Source organism: Plecotus auritus (genome assembly GCF_963455305.1).
Source record: "Plecotus auritus genome assembly, chromosome: 1".
NCBI classification, from domain to species: domain Eukaryota; kingdom Metazoa; phylum Chordata; class Mammalia; order Chiroptera; family Vespertilionidae; genus Plecotus; species Plecotus auritus.
In genome coordinates, this window is record NC_137770.1 from 116,687,424 (window position 1) to 116,707,359 (window position 19,936).

Sequence of the window (19,936 nt, forward strand, 5' to 3'; positions counted from 1 at the left end):
GAGGAACCTGGACTTGAGTCTGAAGATGGAGACAGACGTTGCAAAACTCTCCACTAGCCTGCTCTCAAACTAGCCTGCTCAGTGGCTGCCCTAGTCCCAGGCTCTACACTGGGTTGTCCCAAAATTATACTTTTACATGTGGGCACACAGAATCAGCCTTTAGCTGCTATGATCTACCCCATTATTTTCTTAATATTCACTTTTTTTCTTTACTTGATTAGAGATTAGAGTTCAATTAGAAGTAACCCTCCTCTTCAACATTTTAGCTAATCCTATCTTCTGTGCAAACATAATCCAATTCTAACAGGGCAGCTAAAATATAGTTCATCCGTGAGGGTTCTGTGGGAAGTTCCTCTCCCCAAACTGATTATATGAATGACCATTATATAAACCCCATCACGGCACGTTGGGAGTACCTGAAACCCGACTTAGTAACTCCCCTCTATGAACCCACGTTCGCGGTCGGCCGGGATAGGTAGGTTCGCGGTGAGAAGTTGTGGCAAGGAACACAAAGACTCTGACTTCACCGAGGGCACCCGATTTCAAAGTAAGGATTGCAAAGAACCGTTGTGGGGTGTCTGAAGAAGCCGCTAGGGAAAAGGTCCTCATGGACCGAGGGTAGGGGCATAAGGGGATTGGGATCCGCCGTCTGGGCTAGGGTCCCGCAGCCTGCGTTCCCATCTGCAGCGCTGTAACAACCCGGCGCGACCGACCGACTCCGCATGCTTCCCGGGCCAGCACGGGAGCCGCAGGGCTGTGCACGCCACCCCAGGCAGCTCTCTCGCGACTCGCGCCCTGGAACACTGACAAGAAATAGGAAACAGCGGCTATCACCTAGAAACCCTAGCGCAGAGGATTTCTAATCACCCAGAAACCACGCCCTCCCCGGAACCGGACGTTTGCAACCGGCACCACTTGCTGGTCTATTAATAAGGGGCGGGGTATCAGAGGAAACTGCAATTCCCAGCATGCAGCGCGGAGCTTCCGGTTTCCGGCGAGAGAACCGGAGTGAGTGTTTACACCGGCGGCAGTGCGGCCGGGTTCTTTCCGCGGGACGGGTGAGGGCACTGGGCCCCGGGGCGCGTGGGCCCGACTTACGTTGACAAGTTAGCTGGTCCCATGGGAGCGGTGGGGTCGTAGCCAAAGAGAGTGTCTTCCCCACTACTAGCTGCTTGTGACCTTGTGCCAGTGAATTTCTGGGTCTTGGTTGCCTGATCTGTTATAGGTGGACGAGAATGCCTGCCTCAGGGAACGATTGTGAGGATTAAATGAGCTACTAGAGTATGTAAAAAAACCTATTTCCTCCCCTGATCTGAATCTGGAGATGGAAGGTACCTCGAGGATGGCTCGGGGCCTGTTGAGCAGCCTGCCAACCTCACAACCTTTTCTTTCCTCGTCCCTACTAGAGCCTTTTGAAGCAATAGTGATTATGACAAGGGCTTTTCTTGCCCTACAAGGTTATTCCACCCTCAGAATTTCTGATCCATTTTTTAGTGCCTATATGTGCCAGGCACTGGGACAGTAATAGCAAAAAAAATCTAATCTTTGCTTTCAAGGGCCTCCAAGAATGGGTTGGGGTGGTGTGAGATTGGGAAGTAAATAGATATTTATAACTCTTTGCCCTGAAAGAATGTGGGGACAGCAGAGGAAAGGGAGAGAGGATAGAAGAGGTGGTATTTGTGTTGGGCTTGGTAGGAGTTTGCTGTTTTGCTAAGAGGACAAAGAGAATAGGAATTACAAGCAGAGTTAACAGATAGATGAGTGGGAGTGTAAAGTGGGGGAGTTTTGTTTTGAATGGAGACTTAGTGGGAGTCGGACAAGGTTCTGTTGGCAGGAAGGCTGGCAGAGGGAATAGATACGAATATTTTTGTAATGTAAGCCAGGCTGTGGAGTTTAGACTTATTCATAAAGGTGATTTAGAGTCATTGGAGGATTTCTAAGCAGAGGAGTAACTTGATCAGAAGTGTTGGGTGGCAGCATGGATGTTTGATAGCAAGAGGCAAGAGTCAGAGAACTTGTTATAAAGCTCTTGTAATAGTTCAAGCAAGAGATGTGATGAAAATCAGAAATGAGGAGTGCTCATAAGGGAGAGGGTTGGATGATCTCATTTGAACCTCACAATATTCTTATTAGGTGGGCTGGTGTTTTTATGTCTACTTTAAAGATGGAGAAACTGAGGCCTAGAGAGTTGAAGTTCCTTGCTGTCCATCATAGAATGAGTAAAGAGAGGGACCCCAGGTTCTAGTTCTGGTTTGATGCTGCATCCTGTGCTTTTCCAGCAGTGCCACACTGAATTATCTCTCATTCAGCCTTTAGGTGGGGTGTGGATGGAGTAGGGTGGTGATCTGTCCTTTAACCACTAAGGGCTCATTTTCTTTACAGGGAGAAAGAGAGAGCGTGAAAGAGAGAGGATGTCTCTCTCAGATTGGCACCTGGCGGTGAAACTGGCTGACCAACCACTTGCCCCAAAGTCTATTCTTCGGTTGCCAGAGACAGAGCTGGGAGAATACTCACTGGGGGGCTATAGTATTTCATTTCTGAAGCAGCTTATTGCTGGCAAACTCCAGGAGTCCGTTCCAGACCCTGAGCTGATTGGTGAGTCTCAGTGAACTAGGGATGGGCTGCTGCTTTGATCTCTTTTTGGGGAGGATACTTCTGGAATTACAAGGGTAAATTAAGAATTTGGGATTTGTTGCCTCATGATGTTAATACTTCAGAGAAGTGAATTTTGGGTGAAAAGAAGCACAAATCAAATAATAAAACTAGCCCTGGCCAGTTTTGCTCAGTGGTTAGAATGTTGGCCTGGGGACTAAAGGGTCACAGATTTGATTCCTGGTCAAAGGCACCTGCCTTAGTTGCAGGTTCAATCTACAGCCCTGGTTGGGGCAAGGTGGGAGGCAACCAATTGATTTGACTCTCTCATGTGGATGTTTCTCTCTCTAACCCTCCTGCTTCCCTTCCACTCTGTCTAAAAATCAATGGGAAAAGTACTCGGGTAAGGATTTAAAAATAAATAAAACTGTTGGTTGCCATTTTAGTTGTGTTATTATACTGAACTACTTTATCACAAAGTTTTTAACCATGATGTTGAATTCTTTCTCTGAAAGAGCAAGAATTTGGGGTGGGATAGGGAAGGAGGAGATGGTCAGGGAAAGCCCTCCAGCATATGACATTTTGAGTTTGGTCCTAAGGAATTATGAAAAAGATTTTTGTTTGGTTGGTTAGTTAGAGGGAAAGCAGTAAAAAAGGAAAGGAAGATGGCGAGGCCATTCTAGGTGGAGGAAGAAGGAATTAAATATAACAACTAAATTATATTATAAAAATTTATAATAGCTAAGGGATCCAACGGGCAAAAAGTGTGTTTTTAGTCATAAAAACACTGGGTTCAGCCCAGCCAGTGTTGCTCAGTGGTTGAGGGTTGATCCATGAACCAAGAGGTCACAGTTCGCATCCCGGTCAGGGCACAGGCTTGGGTTGCAGCCAGGCTCTATCCCCAGTAGGGGGCATGCAGGAGGCAGGTGATCCATGATTCCCGCTCATTGATGTTTCTATCTCTCTCCCTCTCCCTTCCTCTCTGAAATTAATAAAAAACATCTAAAAAGCAAAATACTGGGTTTATCCTTTTTTGTTGTTGCATTTACCCATTTACTAGTATTTAAGTTGAGCAGTCTCCACAATGTTAAGCTCTAGAGCTTTCTTGTACATAGATCCTGTATTTTATGAGTTTGTATTTGCTAACAATTGTTATTAAAATGTATTTATTAAGACTACTTTGTAAGCATTTATCATTCTCCAGCTATTTGTCTAAACAAAATAAGGTTCTTAGGGGACACCTAAATTGTTTTGAGGGGCAAAGTATAAATGGACAGTTCTTTTTTTTTTTTTTTAGATCTAATCTACTGTGGCCGGAAGCTAAAAGATGACCAGACCCTTGACTTCTATGGCATTCAACCTGGGTCCACAGTCCATGTTCTTCGCAAGTCTTGGCCAGAGCCTGATCAGAAACCAGGTGACTGGCAGTTGGCCCTTAGACAGGCAGAGCTTCAGTAGTATCAAGGGAAGGGTCTAGGTTTTTGAGGCACAGGTCTGGGTGGATGGAACAAAGGAGTGATTTACTGAAATGGTAATAGAGGATATTTTTATTACCTATTGGGTTGGATGGCATTGATAAAACAAAATGCAGTTTTGATCTTGCAGCCAGCACCACTAACAGATGGGAATTTTGTTTCTCTACTTTTTAAGTTCATTATCCACTGTTTCAATGGGTGGGAAGTGTGTGCATATTTAAACTCCTTTAGGTTAATAGTTTATTTCTCGGTGAACTTTGTATCTTTTTGTTTTTGTTCTTACTAGAAAAAAGCTGGGGCCCTGGTCAAGGTTTCAGGTTTGATCCCGGGTCAGGGGACATACAAGAATCAATCAAGGAATACATAAATAAATGGGACAAATTGATGTTTCTCTCTCCCTCTCCCTCTCTCAAATCAATAAATAAAAAAGAGAAAAAGAGAAAAGCTGAGAAATCCTGGCATTCCTCTAATGCAGCAATTTTCAACCAATGTGCCACAAGAATTTTTAAAACATGCAATACCTGACTGACTTCTTTTCTCTTATATTGTCAAATAAAATGACAATAGCCAACACAATAGTCATCCAGTTGAATGGATCAGTTACACAGGAGTGGGTAAAAGTGGGTTTACAGTTGTTCATGGGGAAAAATATATAAAAATATATAACACAACTGCAAATCTACTTGTGTCCATCCCCATACCTTTTTTTTTTTGTCGGGTTAGCAAAAAATACATTTTTTGGTGTGCTGCAGAATTTTAGTTTGTGTGCCATCAGATGACACAGGTTGAAAATCGCTGCTCCAATACCGTAGTTCTCTTGTTGGCAAATTTTCCAGCAAACTGCCTCAGGCAGTGATTTGTTTAGTCAGCTCATTTCCACCTGCTATAGTGGGAATGTATTTTTCTGAAACTTGAAAATATTCTAACAGTATTAAAGTAGCTCTTAGAGAAAACATACAAAACCTCTAATGTATTTTGGATTTATTAATAAAAGGTGCTGCTTGGAATTTATAATTTAAATTTTGCATCTGTGTTTTAAAAGCCTCCCCAACAATAAAGCTAGGTTATATAAATTGTTAAACTGTCAGTTTGATATTTTTATAATGTTCATGATTGCTATGACTAGTTCTCAGCTGGAAATTTACCCTCTTTTCAATTCTAAACATAAAGGAGAAAGATCTTTTGCAAACTGATGGGAAGTGAGAAAGAGAAAGGTAGTCTTTGATATCCAGAGGTTGGCCTGATCCTCAGTTAGGCCTTGGAACATTAACCATTTCAGATCTCCAATATCTACAAGGCCACTCAGGGACAATAGTGGATCAAGACAAAAACAAGAGCCCTCTTATCTACCTGAACATTGTCCAGATCACAAAATTACAAAATATCCCTGTATCCTGGCTATTATGAGTGATAACTGCTTCTTTCCAATTATACTTTTTGCCTTGCTCTAGTTTTCCTTCTAGGTAAGAATTATTAAGATACCCAATCATAAAATCACCCCACTTCCTGACAGTATCCAATTTAAAGCAAAACCCCACTTCCTCAATCTTCCCCCAGGGAATCTGAGAGCATTCTCCTCTGTAAGGAGCAGTAAGTTCAATTTGTGCAATTGCAAGTGAGCCCCTCTGGTCTTTGGCTAGAAGGCATTGACAGAAGGAAAGTAACATTTGTTGCTTCTTCCAGCCAGATTGTGTCTCCTTGCTTTTTCATTTCATAATTACAGTGGCCCTGCAGGATAGGTAACAAAATTAGCATTTTATAGATGAGCAAAAAGAGGATTAAAAGGGCATTTATTCAAGGTCACCTACTTAGAAAATGAATGCAAGAGCTGGGATGTTAATGCAGGTTTTCCTGGCTCAAGAGGCTGTGTTCTTTTTACCCGGGCTGGCTGCCTCCCACTTCCAAAAAGTGAGATTAGCTCAGAGATGTCATAGAAACAACCATGACTCTTAACCGATTATTGGTTTAAGATATTAAGAGTCCTTTTCCTCTCCCCTCTGCCTGGAGATTTATTTTGGAAACAAATGGACTTTTTATTAGGAAGTTAAAATAAACTTTTAGACCTGGAAAAGAAACTGTTTTGCCACAGCATTTTAGATATTGTATCCTTGAGTGCTTTTCCAAAAGGAAGCACATTTTGTTTCCCTGCCAGATTAGCACCTGTAGGAGGAGAATCTGTCAGACCTTCCTTTCCCACCTGGATCCCTAGAAGGTTACAAATCTCTTCAGAATCTCCATTAGCCTCCTATTTGAGCAGGGATATGTACCCTAAGCTCCAACCACAACAAAAGACTTTCTGTTTCTTTAGAGCACCTCATATTATTTCTCCATGCCTTCACACATGTTCTTGCTTAAACGTGGACTACCTTCTCTCCCTAACAAACATCAGCTCTATCTTAAATACCCTCTCAGATGGTCTCTCCTGGGAAACAACTCTGTGTCCTAGCTGTCCCTCTCAGTAATGGCTATCTGCCTCCTGTTCCTAGTGCTGGGGTCCGCATCTCTGCTGAGGTCCTCAGCATGGTATTTTGTAATAGTGTGGTTTTTGTTTGATCTAGTCTTCTTTCTCCTGCTGTCCTAAGAGTCCCTGATGTCAAGGACTCTTATTTTTTACATTCTTGTGCCTTGCCCAAAACCAAGCATGGAGTAAATGCTTAGTATATGTTTGTTGAATGAATAAATTAGGTAATTTACTTAAGATAAATATTTTCAGGAGAAATAATCCTCACAATTAGAACTATAGGTAAAGATGTGGTTCTACATGGTGATGCCCCTGGCGTTTGACAGTATACAGTCTACACAATCACTAGTATCTATCCTAGGTGAGGGTAACCACACTTTTAAAAGTGTGACCCAGAGTGAACTTTTTACATACTCCCCCTTTTTACCTACATTTTTACGCTTATGAAATGGGCTGATGTCCTAGGTAGTAAAGCAACCAACTAAAACTAAGACAACTGCTAAACTTTCCCTTATATATGATTCATAGTGTCCAGAAATAAAAAAAAAGAACTTTGAGTCCCAGTGAAACATGTGATATCAAGCATGTGATGAAAGTTTGTTAAGAATCCTAGAAGTACAGTGTATATTCTTGGTCCCTCTTGTATTTTTTTAAAAATTCAAAATATTGCCCTAGCCGGTTTGGCTCAGTGGATAGAGCGTCGGCCTGCAGACTGAAGGGTCCCGGGTTCGATTCCGGTCAAGGGCATGTACCTTGGTTGCGGGCACATCCCCAGTGGGAGGTGTGCAGGAGGCAGCTGATCGATGTTTCTCTCCCATCGATGTTTCTGACTAACTATCCCTCTTCCTTCCTCTCTGTAACAAATCAATAAAATATATAAAAAAAAAAAATTCAAAATATTAAGGAAGCCTGAAAGAAAATATCAAAGAGAAAATAATATATTTTTTTAACATATTGTGTCAGTGTAGCTCAAGCATGTCAAACTTGCAGTCCGTGGGCCGCATGCGACCCACAATGTGTATTTTTGCGGCCCAGCCAATATAACGGTATGTAAGAAACGTTTTAATAAAAATTTTGTAACTTAATTTTTACAATATCCTGTTATACATAATTATTAATAACAAACTACAACGTTTGCTAATGACTGATTACTATAATCGTGTTGCATTCATTTCCCTTACGCACCTTATGTGCAGGCGCACCATTTCTCTCCACTAATACTAGCAGTGAATATTTCAGCAGCTGATTGCCACATCATTAGTCTTGCACTGACTTGTTTGGTGTTCACAACAGGAAATATTTCGCTTTCTGAGAACAAGAAAAATAGGTTTATTTGCATTACGCTTATTAATTTGTGCAGTTATTCCATGTCTGGTAAGTTAATGTTCAAGAAAAAATACTAATTTTTATTAAAATGTTCTATTATTATAAGTTAACGATGACTCATTTATTTCAGCCCTTTGTATTCAGCATGTCTGTATTGAAATAAACCTACGTTTCTATGAAAAAAATGTTTTTATTTTTTTTATTTTTTTTTAATTGTTTGAAGTATTACAAATAGTAGTACATATGTCTCCTTTTTTTTTTTCCCGCATTGACCTCCCCCTGGCCTCCCCTTCCCCCCATTACATGCCTTAGTTTCTATGAAAATTGAAGCTTTTTTTTTTTTTTTTTTTTGCGACCCACATAAACTTAAATCTTGTTTATTTGGCCCATGTTAGCCTTTGAGTTTGACATGCTTGGTGTAGCTCTATATTGTTCAAATGGCTTGCAGCACTTAGTGTTTTAAAGCATTGTGTAAACTACTGAGTTGGTTATACCTGTGTAAGAAGTCTAGAATTCCTGCAGTGGGGTGTTGATTAGAACAGTTTCTTTCATGTGATAAGATTCCCCTCTCCTGGAACTTGGACTAATTATCTCTGAAGATGCTTAAAAGGGCAGTTTTTACATCTGTGTCATAAATGGGTTTTCTTGAATGGGCATTCACATTCTTAGTGGGATGATGAGGGAGGGAACCTGCAGACCAGGCTGTACCTGGACACATGTTCTGTGTCTGCAGCACTGGCAGGGCCTGGGCTGTAGGGTAATTGTGTGTCTTATCCACAGAACCTGTGGACAAAGTGGCTGCCCTGCGGGAGTTCCGGGTGCTGCACACTGCCTTGCACAGCAGCTCTTCTTACAGGGAGGCGGTGAGTTTGTGCTACAGCCCCCTGCCTGAGACTCTTGCCAGGCCTGCAAGAGAGAGTGTGAATGCTGGAGAGTGGTGTAGAGTAGGAGCTGGGAGCCTGTTGCCATGGCTACAAAGAGTTCCTTGAGGAGTTTTTGCTATGTCTGTGGGTCTCAGTAGAGTCTCCCCAACCCCATCTTCCCCCAAAGAGGCTGTATCAGCTAGGTATTGTTGATTGCCATCTAATGAAAGTGATACAACCTCTCCTGACACTGGCCTCACAGAATGAATATGATTACAGCCAAAGAATCCGCATATGGTTTCTGCTGGGCCTCATTCTTGGAAATAGTCTGAACTGCCTGCCCACTGCTCCTTACCTGGATTTCCTTACTGGGAAATACACTGATGTCTTTCTATAGGAGAATTGATAAGCAAAAAAGTAATACAGCTGAAACTTTCCAATATATGAATATGAAATGATAATTCTGTAGTGATTAAAAAGAACTTGGGCCCTAGCTGGTTTGGCTCAGTGGATAGAGCATCGGCCTGCGGACTGAAGGATCCTGGTTTGATTCCGGTCAAGGGCATGCACTTTGGTTGCAGGCCTGACCTGGGAGGCAACCAATTGATGTGTCTCTCTCACATCGATGTTTCTCTGTCTCTCCCCTTCCTTTCCACTCTCTAAAAATGAATGGAAAAATATCCTGGGTGAGGATTAACCAAAAAGAAAAAAAAAATAACTTGGGACCAAAGGAAGCTTTGTTATTGGCTTGTAATGAGAGCTTTTAATTCTGGAAGCTTTAGAAGTATAGATGGGGGAAGGACTAGAGATGGAAGGTTTACTGTGATATTGCCTTTTTAAAAAAATTGTTTCCCCTCCAGTAAGCCAAAATCTCAGAGAAGTAAGAGGTTCATCTGTTTCCTGGGACTGTTGTTTTACTGTGGTGGTGTATGTGCAGCACTTAGAGGGAGGGAGCACTTCAGCAGAGGGTGGGAATTTGCTGAGTGGATTAAGCTGGTTGGAGTACTCAGTCCTCCCCATTTCTCCTGCAGGTCTTTAAGATGCTCAGCAATAAGGAATCTCTGGATCAGATCATTGTGGCCACCCCAGGCCTCAGCAGTGACCCCATTGCTCTTGGTAAGTACAGAACTGAACTTGAGGCAATAGGAGTTGTTGGAGAAACAGAAACCAGAAGGCGGCAATTGCCCTAAAGAGACTCTGACCATCTTTTGAGGAATCACTGGTCTTGTTGGGGCAGGGGGAGAACCAAGATGTGATACATACACCTAGCCTTCCAAGAGCTGTCAGCCCCTCAGAGAAATCATGGCCTGACTAACACCATAAATCAGACTATAAGGATGTCAGATGAGGGCAACAGTTAGCTCAAACTACAGTAATAGTTAAGGCTTCTGCACACACACCTTGATGGATAAGGAAGAACCCAGAGATATGGGGAAAAGAAGCTGGCGTGTCAGCACACAGTATGTGACTTCAGTGCAGGGAGGGTGGCGGGCAGGGAACAAGACGGAGAGCACTCAGTTGTGCTGCTTGGTGTTTTGTTTCTTCCACTTCTTACATGGGGTGCTTTGTGTCTCCGTGGAGCCAGTTGCTCTGAGGCTCTTCTCCCTCCTGGATCTGGCTAAGTTTCAGTCTCTGAGGTGAATCCTGTTCTCCTTAGGGGTTCTCCAGGACAAGGACCTTTTCTCTGTCTTTGCTGATCCCAACATGCTTGATACGTAAGTATACCCATCTTACTAAAGAGTTCCCTATTTCTCCTCACATGGTTGCGCCAGAGCCTGATTATTGCCCTGGATTCTGCTTGTGGAGCCCAGTCCCTGTCTACCCCCAAGTCTACCTTCTAAATATGTCAGGAGATGAGAAAGAGCAGGAATGCTATGTGGGAACAACGAGACCAAGGGCAGGAACACCTATTGTTGTGGAGGTGAAGCAAGGTCTGAGGGAGGTGGCCTTGTGGGCTAGGCTCAGATTAGCTCTCCTTCAGTAGCTATGAAAGATTCTTTAAAGAACAGGAAGCTGGGGAAGGAAGCAGATGCATCAATCCTTATTGTTTCAGAGCTGGAAGGGCCGACAGAGGTTATGTCTCTATTTTGCAAGTGAAGAAAACAGCTCTCCCTCTCCTACTCCCCAAGAGAAGAGAAGGGACCTGGCAAAGATGGCCCAGGGAAGTAGTGCTAGAGTCGAGACCAGAAACTGACCCCTGAGCCTCTCAGGCTGTCCTATCCTGTCATGCCCAAGGGAAGGTGAGGCATCTACAGTGGATCCCAGGACTGAAGGCCTTGCCACTGTTGCTAGGGACAGAGCAGAAGAGGACAAAGCGAACTGAAAGGAGGTGCTGAAGACTGAGGAATTTAAGGGCAGGCACAGACGGCTTGATAGTTCTGAGGGCCACCCAGACTTTTGTCATGGCGAGGGTGCCCTCCTTATTCACCCTTGGGTTTCTTCCTGCTCCTGTTCCAGGTTGGTACCTGCTCACCCAGCCCTAGTCAATGCCATTGTCCTGGTTCTGCACTCGGTGGCAGGTAGCACGCCACTACCGGGGGCGGACTCCTCTTCCCGGAGCACGCCCTCCAGCTCTTACCGGGACATGCCAGGTGAGTCCCAGGAGAGTGTTGTGCAGGCCCCCTAGGATCCGGCAGTAGCTCAGGAAAACGCTTTACTCAGCAGCTATGTATAGCGCTGGCAGAGGGTGTTCCTTGGGGATTCTCGGTTTGAGTCCGGGAGTGCATCTGTCCTGTCATTTTCCAAGGAGAGAGATGAAAATATGAATTTGGAGAGTATCTGAACTGAGATTCTGGAGCTACGCCCGTGCCTTTCTGTTCTTCTTCCTGAAATCTGTTCACCCTCCTCCAGGTGGTTTCCTGTTTGAGGGGCTCTCTGATGATGAGGACGACTTTCACCCAGTAAGTGGCCTGGCTGCCTGCCCTTTGGGGAACCTGGTGCCAGGGGTGCTCTCCTCCATGGGACCCGGAGCCCAAGCTGTGAGGTAGTCATAGGCCCTTTAGTGGCCAAGTCTATGTCATACTATTGCTTCTGAACTTGGCAGCAGGGGTTGAGAGGGTATCTGAGATTGTCACAGGGCCACTTTCCTGATTCTGTGTGCCTCTCTTCTCCAGAGAACCAGGTCCATGCCCTCTAACAGCACACCCAGCTCCCGCCCAGCGTCCTTGGGGTACAGTGGAGCTGCTGGACCCCGGCCCATCACCCAGAGCGAGCTGGCCACTGCCCTGGCCCTGGCCAGCACTCCAGAGAGCAGCTCTCACACGCCGACTCCTGGCACCCAGGTATGGAGAGAGGGCCGGAAGGTGAAGGCTGGGCCCCAGGAGAGAAGCTCCCCAGTGGCAGAATGGATTTGCCCTTGCTGAACCTGGTGCTAGATCTGGTTTGAGCTGAACTCTGCCTGGACCCTCATTTCTCACTGTGAGACCTTTTTCTCACTTGCCTTTAGGACTCAAATGTCGGGGTGTAGCACAGTCCTGATTGATTCCTCCTCTTAGTAGTTCAGGAGAACCTCTCTCACATAAAGTGCGCTTCCCCATCCCTGACAGGGACCAGCCCTCAATGGCCTAAGTGTTCCTAGTGATAGTTACTACAGCTTCCAGTGCTAGGGTCCTAGGCTGGGTTGGGGGCTCAATTTCATTCCCTGGAGCGGAAAAGAATGGAGCCCTTCCTGCCCACCTAACAAGCCTTTAGGTACCTCTGTGTGGTTGTCTCATGCAGGCCCCTGTTGGGAGGCAATAGTTGGGCACCCCAGGAGCACTATGAGGTGATGTGACAGCAGTGGGTATGTGCTGGGAGATTGAGATGGTTCTGAGGGTGGCCTTGACCACTGGTTTGTTTCTAGGGCCATTCCTCAGGGACCTCACCAATGTCCTCTGGTGTCCAGTCAGGGACGCCCATCACCAATGATCTCTTCAGCCAAGCCCTACAGCATGCCCTGCAGGCCTCTGGGCAGCCCAACCTTCAGGTCAGTCTTCCCACTCCTGGTGCCCATGCGGCTTTCCTGGTTACTTTGGATGCCAGATTTTTTTCTGCTCTCTGGGGGGCCTTCCCACTTGGCATGTTTCACTCCAGGTACAGCCCGGGCATGGTAGCATAACTGGAGGATACTCCAAGCACGGGCAGTTGTCCCTGTGACTTCCACTCCTGTACCCAGTGACCATGGCCTGACTCCACTGATCACCTGGCTTGGATACTTATAGTAGTTTTGGTCAGTTCCATCATTCCGTGAGCGTTGCCTGAGCACTGAGCATGTAAATACTGAGCCTGGGCTTGGGTCCCGTTCCGAGGTAGAGATGAGCTGTCCTCATTCCTGCTACAGAGGGGCATCAGGTAGTTAGGTACTGAGCTTGGGGAGCAACAGAGTAACGGGGTGAGAAGCCTGCCCCAGGCTTGAGGTGATAGCCTAGGTCAGACAAAACTTGTCTGAAGAAGGGGTGTTTAAGCTGATTATCAAAGAACTAGTTAGAGTTTAGCCAGGCAGGGAAGGGGGTGTTTGGGGTAGAGGGATGGTGTCCAGTCATGTGTGGAACAGGGACGTGTGACAAACTCAGAACTACAAGGCCCTAGGCCAGGGGTGGGCAAACTTTTTGACTCGAGGGCCACAATGGGTTCTTAAACTGGACCGGAGGGCCGGAACAAAAGCATGGATGGAGTGTTTGTGTGAACTAATATAAATTCAAAGTAAAGGAGCGGAGGGGAGAGCAAGAGAACCGGATAGAACAGCCGGATCCGGCCCGGGGGCTGTAGTTTGCCCACGGCTGCCCTAGGCAGTGTCCTCGTGGATAAGATCCTGAGATATAGAGCTAGAGAAAAGGAGAGCAGGTGCCTACCTGAGCGTGAGATCCAGAGTGCCTGGTAAGGTAACTAGGCTTGATCCAGTAATTACTAGGGAGCCATGGGGGGTTTTAAGCAGAGTGACACCATCTGCTGTGCTTCATGGCATGGTCACCTTAGCAGCTAACTAGAAGATCGGGTTTTATTGCATGTTTTCATGCACAGCTGTCTGCTTCACTGTTTTCTTTGCTGCTCACAGTAAGTGTCGGGATGAGCATCATTTCTGGAATGTGTCAGGGTCAATAAGACAGGAAGTGGTAGAGACTAGGTTCAAGCCATGTGGTTTTGTCTATCCCATGCGGCCCTGGTGGACGGTGAGGGGAATGGGAGCAGGACCCATGGACAGCTTGTCTTTTCCATTTATTATTATTTTAAAATATATTTTTATTGATTTCAGAGAGGAAGGGAAAAGGAGAGAGAGGGAGAAACATCAATGATAACAGAGAATCATCGATTGACTGCCTCCTGCAGGCCTCTTACTGGGGATTGAGCCCACAACTCGGGCATGTGCCCTGACTGGGAATCGAACGGTGACCTCTTGGTTCATAGGTCAACGTTCAACCACTGAGCTACAGGACTGAACCGTGACCTCCTGGTTCATAGGTCATCGCTCAACCTCTGAGCCACGCCGGCTGGGCTCTTTTCCATTTCTTCATCTTCCCAGCTAGAAGCCTGTTCACCTTGCTCTCTAGCTCAGGAGCTTTCAGTGGTTCCATCAGGCCTGAAAACTGAGTCAGAATTGGTTTGTGTGGGGTTTTTAAAAGCCCTCTACATCTTCCGCCTTCCTGCCTGCATGGATTTACATTCCTTTCCCACTGCCTTTTCCTTCCCAGAGTATGAACACATAATTTTTCCTAAGTTGTGCACTTACCTCCTTCATGAGATAGGATAAAGCTTTGAGAGTATTGGGAAAAAAAAGTGGGTTAATTTTTTTAAACTCTTAACATTTGAGAAGGCTTTTCATAACTGGAAGTCAAAATCCAGGAGTTTATAAAAGTGAAAATTTATGCATGGCAATCCAAACAAACAAACAAGCAAACAAAAATAGGCAAAGTCTGGCTCTAACCGGTTTGGCTTGGTGGATAGAGTGTTGGCCTGTGGACTGAAGGGTCCCAGGTTTGATTCCAGTCAAGGGCATGTACCTTGGTTGCGGGCACATTCCCAGTAGGAGCTGTGTAGGAAGCAGCTGATTGATGTTTCTAACTCTCTATTGCTCTCCCTTCGCTCTGTTAAAAAAAAAAAAAAAAAAAAATCAATAAAATATATTTTTTTAAAAAAATAGGCAAAGTCTGATTGCTAACAACAAATTGGGGGGAAATCTGTCATACAGTGGGGAAAAAAACCCTGATACATAGAGGGTCCAGTAAATTAGGATCAACAACTACATATTGACTATTCATGGAAGTGCAGTGCAGATGGCATCCTCAGGATATGCCTAAGGCTGGAGCAAGGCTGCCATCCAGTCTACATAGAAAAAAGGGGAGAGGCCATGAACAGACTATTCATGGAAGCGCAGTACAGATGGCCCCTAAGCCATGCAATTCCTCGCAGTCTCACTTCTCAGAATTTATCTGGAGATGTATATACATGAAGAAGACATTTGTACAGAGTCAGCCACTGCCATTGTCCTTTCAATGGCAAAGTGTTGGAAATAGCCCAGTTCAGGTACATTTCAGGACATCCATGGGCTGGAGTATTGCATGGTTACTAGAGACCTGTTGCATGAGTTCGTGCATGGGTGGGGTCCCTTGGGGTGGCCTGCGGGGATTGGGCCCCATCTCGCACCCCCAGCCTTGGAGCCCCGCAGCCCTGCCTGGCACCCCACAGTGGCCTGATGCCTCCCTCACCTGCTCCACCATCCCACCTGTGGAGCGATCAGTTGGGGCCGGGTCCCCTGCCCGGCTCCCTCAGTGCCTGGGAGCCAGGTGGCGGCCCTGCACCCCGCTGCTGCTGCTGTTGGTCGCTGTTGGTGGGGTGATTGGGCTCCTGCTCGCACCCACCTTGGCCTGGTGCCGCCCACTCACCTGCTCGACCATCCTGCCATGGTCCCACTCTCGTCGGGGCCCATCCGGGACAGCAGCACCTCCACTGTCACCCGCTGCCAGCGCCATGTGGCTGAAGCCTGCTATGTTCTGCACCACCCTCTGTTGGTCAGCACATGTCATAGCAAGCAGTGGAACTCCAGGTTGAACAATTTGCATATGGGGCTTTTATCATATAGGATTAAAAAGTTCTTTATGCCCTTGGCTGGGTGGCTTGGTTGGTTGGAGTGGTGTCCCATGCACCAAAGCGTTGCTGTTCTATTCCCAGTCAGGGCACATACCTATTGTGGGTTTGTTCCCCGGTCAGGGTGCATATTTGGTAGGTAACTGATCAAAGTTTCCCTCTCTCTCTCTCTCTCTCTCTCTCTCTCTCTCTCTGGCAACTGATCAGAGTTTCACTCTCTGTCTCTCTCTCTCTCCGCCCTTCCCTTTCTTCCCTCTCTCTTCCTCTCTCTTTCCCTCTCCCCTTCCTTTCTCTTAAAAAAAGAAAAGAAAAAAGTTCTTTATTTTCTGGCATAAAGAGATGTCCAGGATACATTGAGAATGTTAAAAAGAGGGGTATAGATATAGAAGAGGAATATAAGAAAAGTATAAATACAGGAATATATATTTGTCTTCTCAAAATATAATTGGTTATCAGTTATGAGGATGGGAGTGGATGAGAGTAAGACTTCACTATTATGCTAGAAAACAATTTTAAAATTTATCCTCGTCACTCCTCCTCATGCATGTGCGTGTTTATGTCTGTTTATACATATAGTAGGAGAAAGAAAGTAATCTTTTGAACTTCAAACATTGAGTAATTTATGCTTTTGATTCTTATGTTAAAATTTTCCTTTTTTTATTAGATAAACTTTTAATTTGTTCTCTGAACCCACAGCCTCTCTTGTAGTCTTATTAGAAACCCTGTGTTCTATGGAACTTCAAATCAGTGAGTTTGCAATAGGAACCCACCCTTTTCTCTCCCCTCAAAGGATAGACCTAAGTGAATCTCCGTAGGATCCCAACTAACAGTTTTTCCCTCTTCCTGTCTTTCTGCAGAGCCAATGGCAGCCCCAGCTGCAGCAGCTGCGTGACATGGGCATTCAGGATGATGAGCTGAGCCTGCGGGCCCTACAGGCCACTGGGGGGGACATCCAAGCAGCTCTGGAGCTCATCTTTGCTGGAGGAGCCCCATGAACTCCTCCTTAACCCCCAACAGACTACTAAGGTGGCTGCCCATGGGACGCACTCCTGGAGGTGCCCCATCTCTCCTTAATACACCTGATGGTTGACCTTTGCTTTGTCCAGTGCTTGGCCTTTCTGGCTGATCCATGTTGGTGGAAACAGTGGGGCAAGCATGATGTGTGGGTCTTGGTACTGCAATATCAGGGAGCAGAGCTGGCCCCTGCTGGGCCCTGGGTGGAGATCTTCAGTTCCATGTCATGGGATTCTGTGTGATGCCCACATTCTCTTTGGGGAGAAGTTTCTGGTGATAGTCCCCAAACCCTTTGGTACTCTGGGCTGTGGCATCCTCAGGATGTGCCTAAGGCTGGAGCAAGGCTTCTGTCCCCTTTCCAGATGTCTGCTGTGTTACTGCTGTGGCCAGAAGAGGTTTGTGTTTCTGAGATGACTACAGTCTAGGCAGGGGCCAGGTGCACTTTCAGAGAAGCGGGTAGGGGCAGCTTACCCTCCACAGCAATTCCTCTCAGAAGCTTCTAAAAAATTCCTTGTCTCTCTCCCAGCCTAGTCTCACCAGGCACTCTATTTTTAAAAAAAGGCTTTTTCTTTCTTTTTTTGTTTTTGTTTGTTAATCCTTACCTGGGGATATTTTTCCATTGATTTTTAGAAAGAGTGGAAGGGAGAGAGAGAGACAGAAACATCAATTTGAGAGAGACATCGATTGGTTGCCTTCGCACATCTCCAACTAGGTACATGCCCTTGACCGGAATTGAACCCGAGACCCATCAGTCCACAGGATGACACTCTCCACTGAGCCAAACCGGCTAGGGCTCACCGGGCATTCTTTGATGCCTATTCTATAATGATGCCAGAATACAGGCTTCAGAACTGTGCCAGGAGGCAGGTCACTCTTCTCTGTCCTGAAGGCATAAATACAAGAGCACTTACATAACAATACTAAACAACAATACAACAGGCATAGGTCTTAGCTTTTATATTGCAGAGAGGGCACCAACCCCAAGCTGCTGTCCCGTCTGCCCTAACTCTTGTTCCCGTTGGCACTGCAGTCTTTGCCGCACTGCAGATATGTCCCAGTTGAATGAGTGGGTTTCATGTGCTTTGACTACTTTGTCAGGAGAAAAATTCTTCCCTTCAGATTGTGTTTCAGTAGGAAATTGCTCAGAGGACTGCTCTTGCCTGGTGCCTTTGGCAGGTGTTCGTTCCATTCATAGAATCACAACCATGGTCATTTGGCTTCTGCTTGTTACCTGGGACAAAAGGTTTGCCACTTATAGACTGCCTACTGTGAACTTTGTTCCCAGGCTTTACCCCTCAGCCCCCTTTCTGCTCCCTCTGCTTCACTAGCATGGCTTCCATCAAGGAGGCTAGTGCGATTCACTTGCTCCTTGACCTCCAGTTTTGGTCCCCAGCACATTCTGTTCTTTTTGGATGACCTCCAGCGTGTCAGTGATATTCCTAAAGGGAGATACTCAGGAGGATGCACTATTCCAGAAATAGCCCAAATGGCACAGTGTTCTTTCCTTCCTCCAGAAAATGTAAGTCTCTCTACATTTCCCTCTCAATCCTAGAATTAATGTTGAGAAGTGTTTGCATTGGCTGAGAAGACAGAATAAACCCATCAGGGGTCAGACCCATTTGTGCCTCCGTGGATTGCCTAGAGCCCAACTGCCTCTTGTGGTTGGGACAGAAACCAGGAAGACCTGTCTTTGAATCCAATGTCTCTGGCTGGTTTGTGGTAGAAACAAAGGCCAGTTCCATCTTCATGGCCTGCCTTGGTTAAATGGGGCTGACACAGCCCACTGTCCCCATGATACAGCTGACCTAGAGCTGGTTTCCTTTCTGTGGCATCTCATCCCCTGCCCCCAAGGGACTGCCTTCAAAGACACCAGGGCTCCTTAATTCCCTGCCCTATTATGCTGTGGAACATTTGGGTAACCCTGCCCTGTCCCTAAAACCGACCCCTAAATACCAGTTAAACTGTTTCCCAGAACTGAGCATCCCCACTACTTCCTTTTCCCTTGTTTGCCAGCTCATTCCTCCAGGGTCTTGGCAAGTTGGCATTGCTTCCTGTGGCCATGTTTTAAATATGTTGAGTTTGATAAGTGCCCCTACTGATCCTGGGCTTTCCATGGGCGAAGGACTTCTTCCTCACTATTGTCCCCTTCACCCTATCAATAAACATTCAGCCTCTATTTTGTGCCAAGTGAGAAAGATGGGATCTTTGCTCTATCAGAAACAGGTCAATGGTTAAACAGACAAAAAGTTTATGCTAATATCTGATGAGAACCAAGCCAGACTGGTCCAGTGGGCATGGGACTCATGATAGGGGAGCTAACTTGGGTTAGGGGCTCTGTGTGTGATGGATAGTTTCTTTTTTTTTTTTTAATTTAATAAACCTTTATTGTTCAGATTATTACAATTGTTTCTCCTTTTTCCCCCCATAGCTCTGCTCCACCGGGTTCCCACCCCACCCTCTGCCCTTACCTCCCCCCCACTGTCCTCATCCATAGGTGTATGATTTTTGTCCAGTCTCTTCCTGCACCCCCCATACCCCTTTCCTCCTGAGAATTATCAGTCCACTCCCTTTCTATGCCCCTGATTCTATTCACCAGTTTATTCTGTTCCTCAGATTTTTAATTCTCTTGATTTTTAGGTTCACTTGTTGATAGATATGTATTTGTAGTTCATAATTTTTATCTTTACTTTTTTCTTCTTCCTCTTCTTAAAGAATACCTTTCAGCATTTCATATAATACTGGTTTGGTGGTGATGAATTCCTTTAGCTTTTTCTTATCTCTGAAGCTCTTTATCTGACCTTCCATTCTGAATGATAACTTTGCTGGGTAGAGTAATCTTGGTTGTAGGTTCTTGCTGTTCATCACTTTGAATATTTCTTGCCACTCCTGTCTGGCCTGCATAGTTTCTGTTGAGAAATCAGCTGGCAATCGTATGGGTGCTCCCTTGTAGGTAATTAACTGTTTTTCTCTTGCTGCTTTTAATATTCTCTTTGTCTTTTGCTCTTGGCATTTTAATTATGATGTGTCTTGGTGTGGTCCTCTTTGGATTCCTTTTGTTTGGGGTTCTGTGCACTTCCTGGACTTGTAAGTCTATTTCCCCCAGGTGGGGGAAGTTTTCAGTCATTATTTCTTCAAATAGGTTTCCA

The 19,936-nt window shown here is 45.6% G+C and overlaps 1 protein-coding gene across 6 annotated transcripts; it reads left to right on the forward strand.

Moving 5' to 3' along the window:
• Positions 1–964: 964 nt before the first annotated feature.
• Positions 965–19,187, forward strand: UBL7 (ubiquitin like 7). 6 transcript variants are annotated; one of them, XM_080661606.1, is made up of 11 exons: positions 965–1,008; positions 2,383–2,595; positions 3,890–4,009; positions 8,635–8,717; positions 9,749–9,833; positions 10,375–10,432; positions 11,175–11,308; positions 11,568–11,617; positions 11,831–11,998; positions 12,559–12,681; positions 16,634–19,187. In XM_080661606.1, exons 1-11 carry the CDS (start codon positions 969–971, stop codon positions 16,769–16,771), a joined length of 1,212 nt encoding a protein of 403 aa, XP_080517732.1. In that variant the 5' UTR covers positions 965–968; the 3' UTR covers positions 16,772–19,187. The 6 variants fall into 6 exon arrangements, with proteins under 6 accessions (XP_080517732.1, XP_080517734.1, XP_080517733.1 ...); XM_080661608.1 differs by having other exon boundaries at positions 976–1,008; positions 11,568–11,700; XM_080661607.1 differs by having other exon boundaries at positions 981–1,058; positions 11,568–11,700.
• The last annotated feature ends 749 nt before the right edge of the window (positions 19,188–19,936 follow it).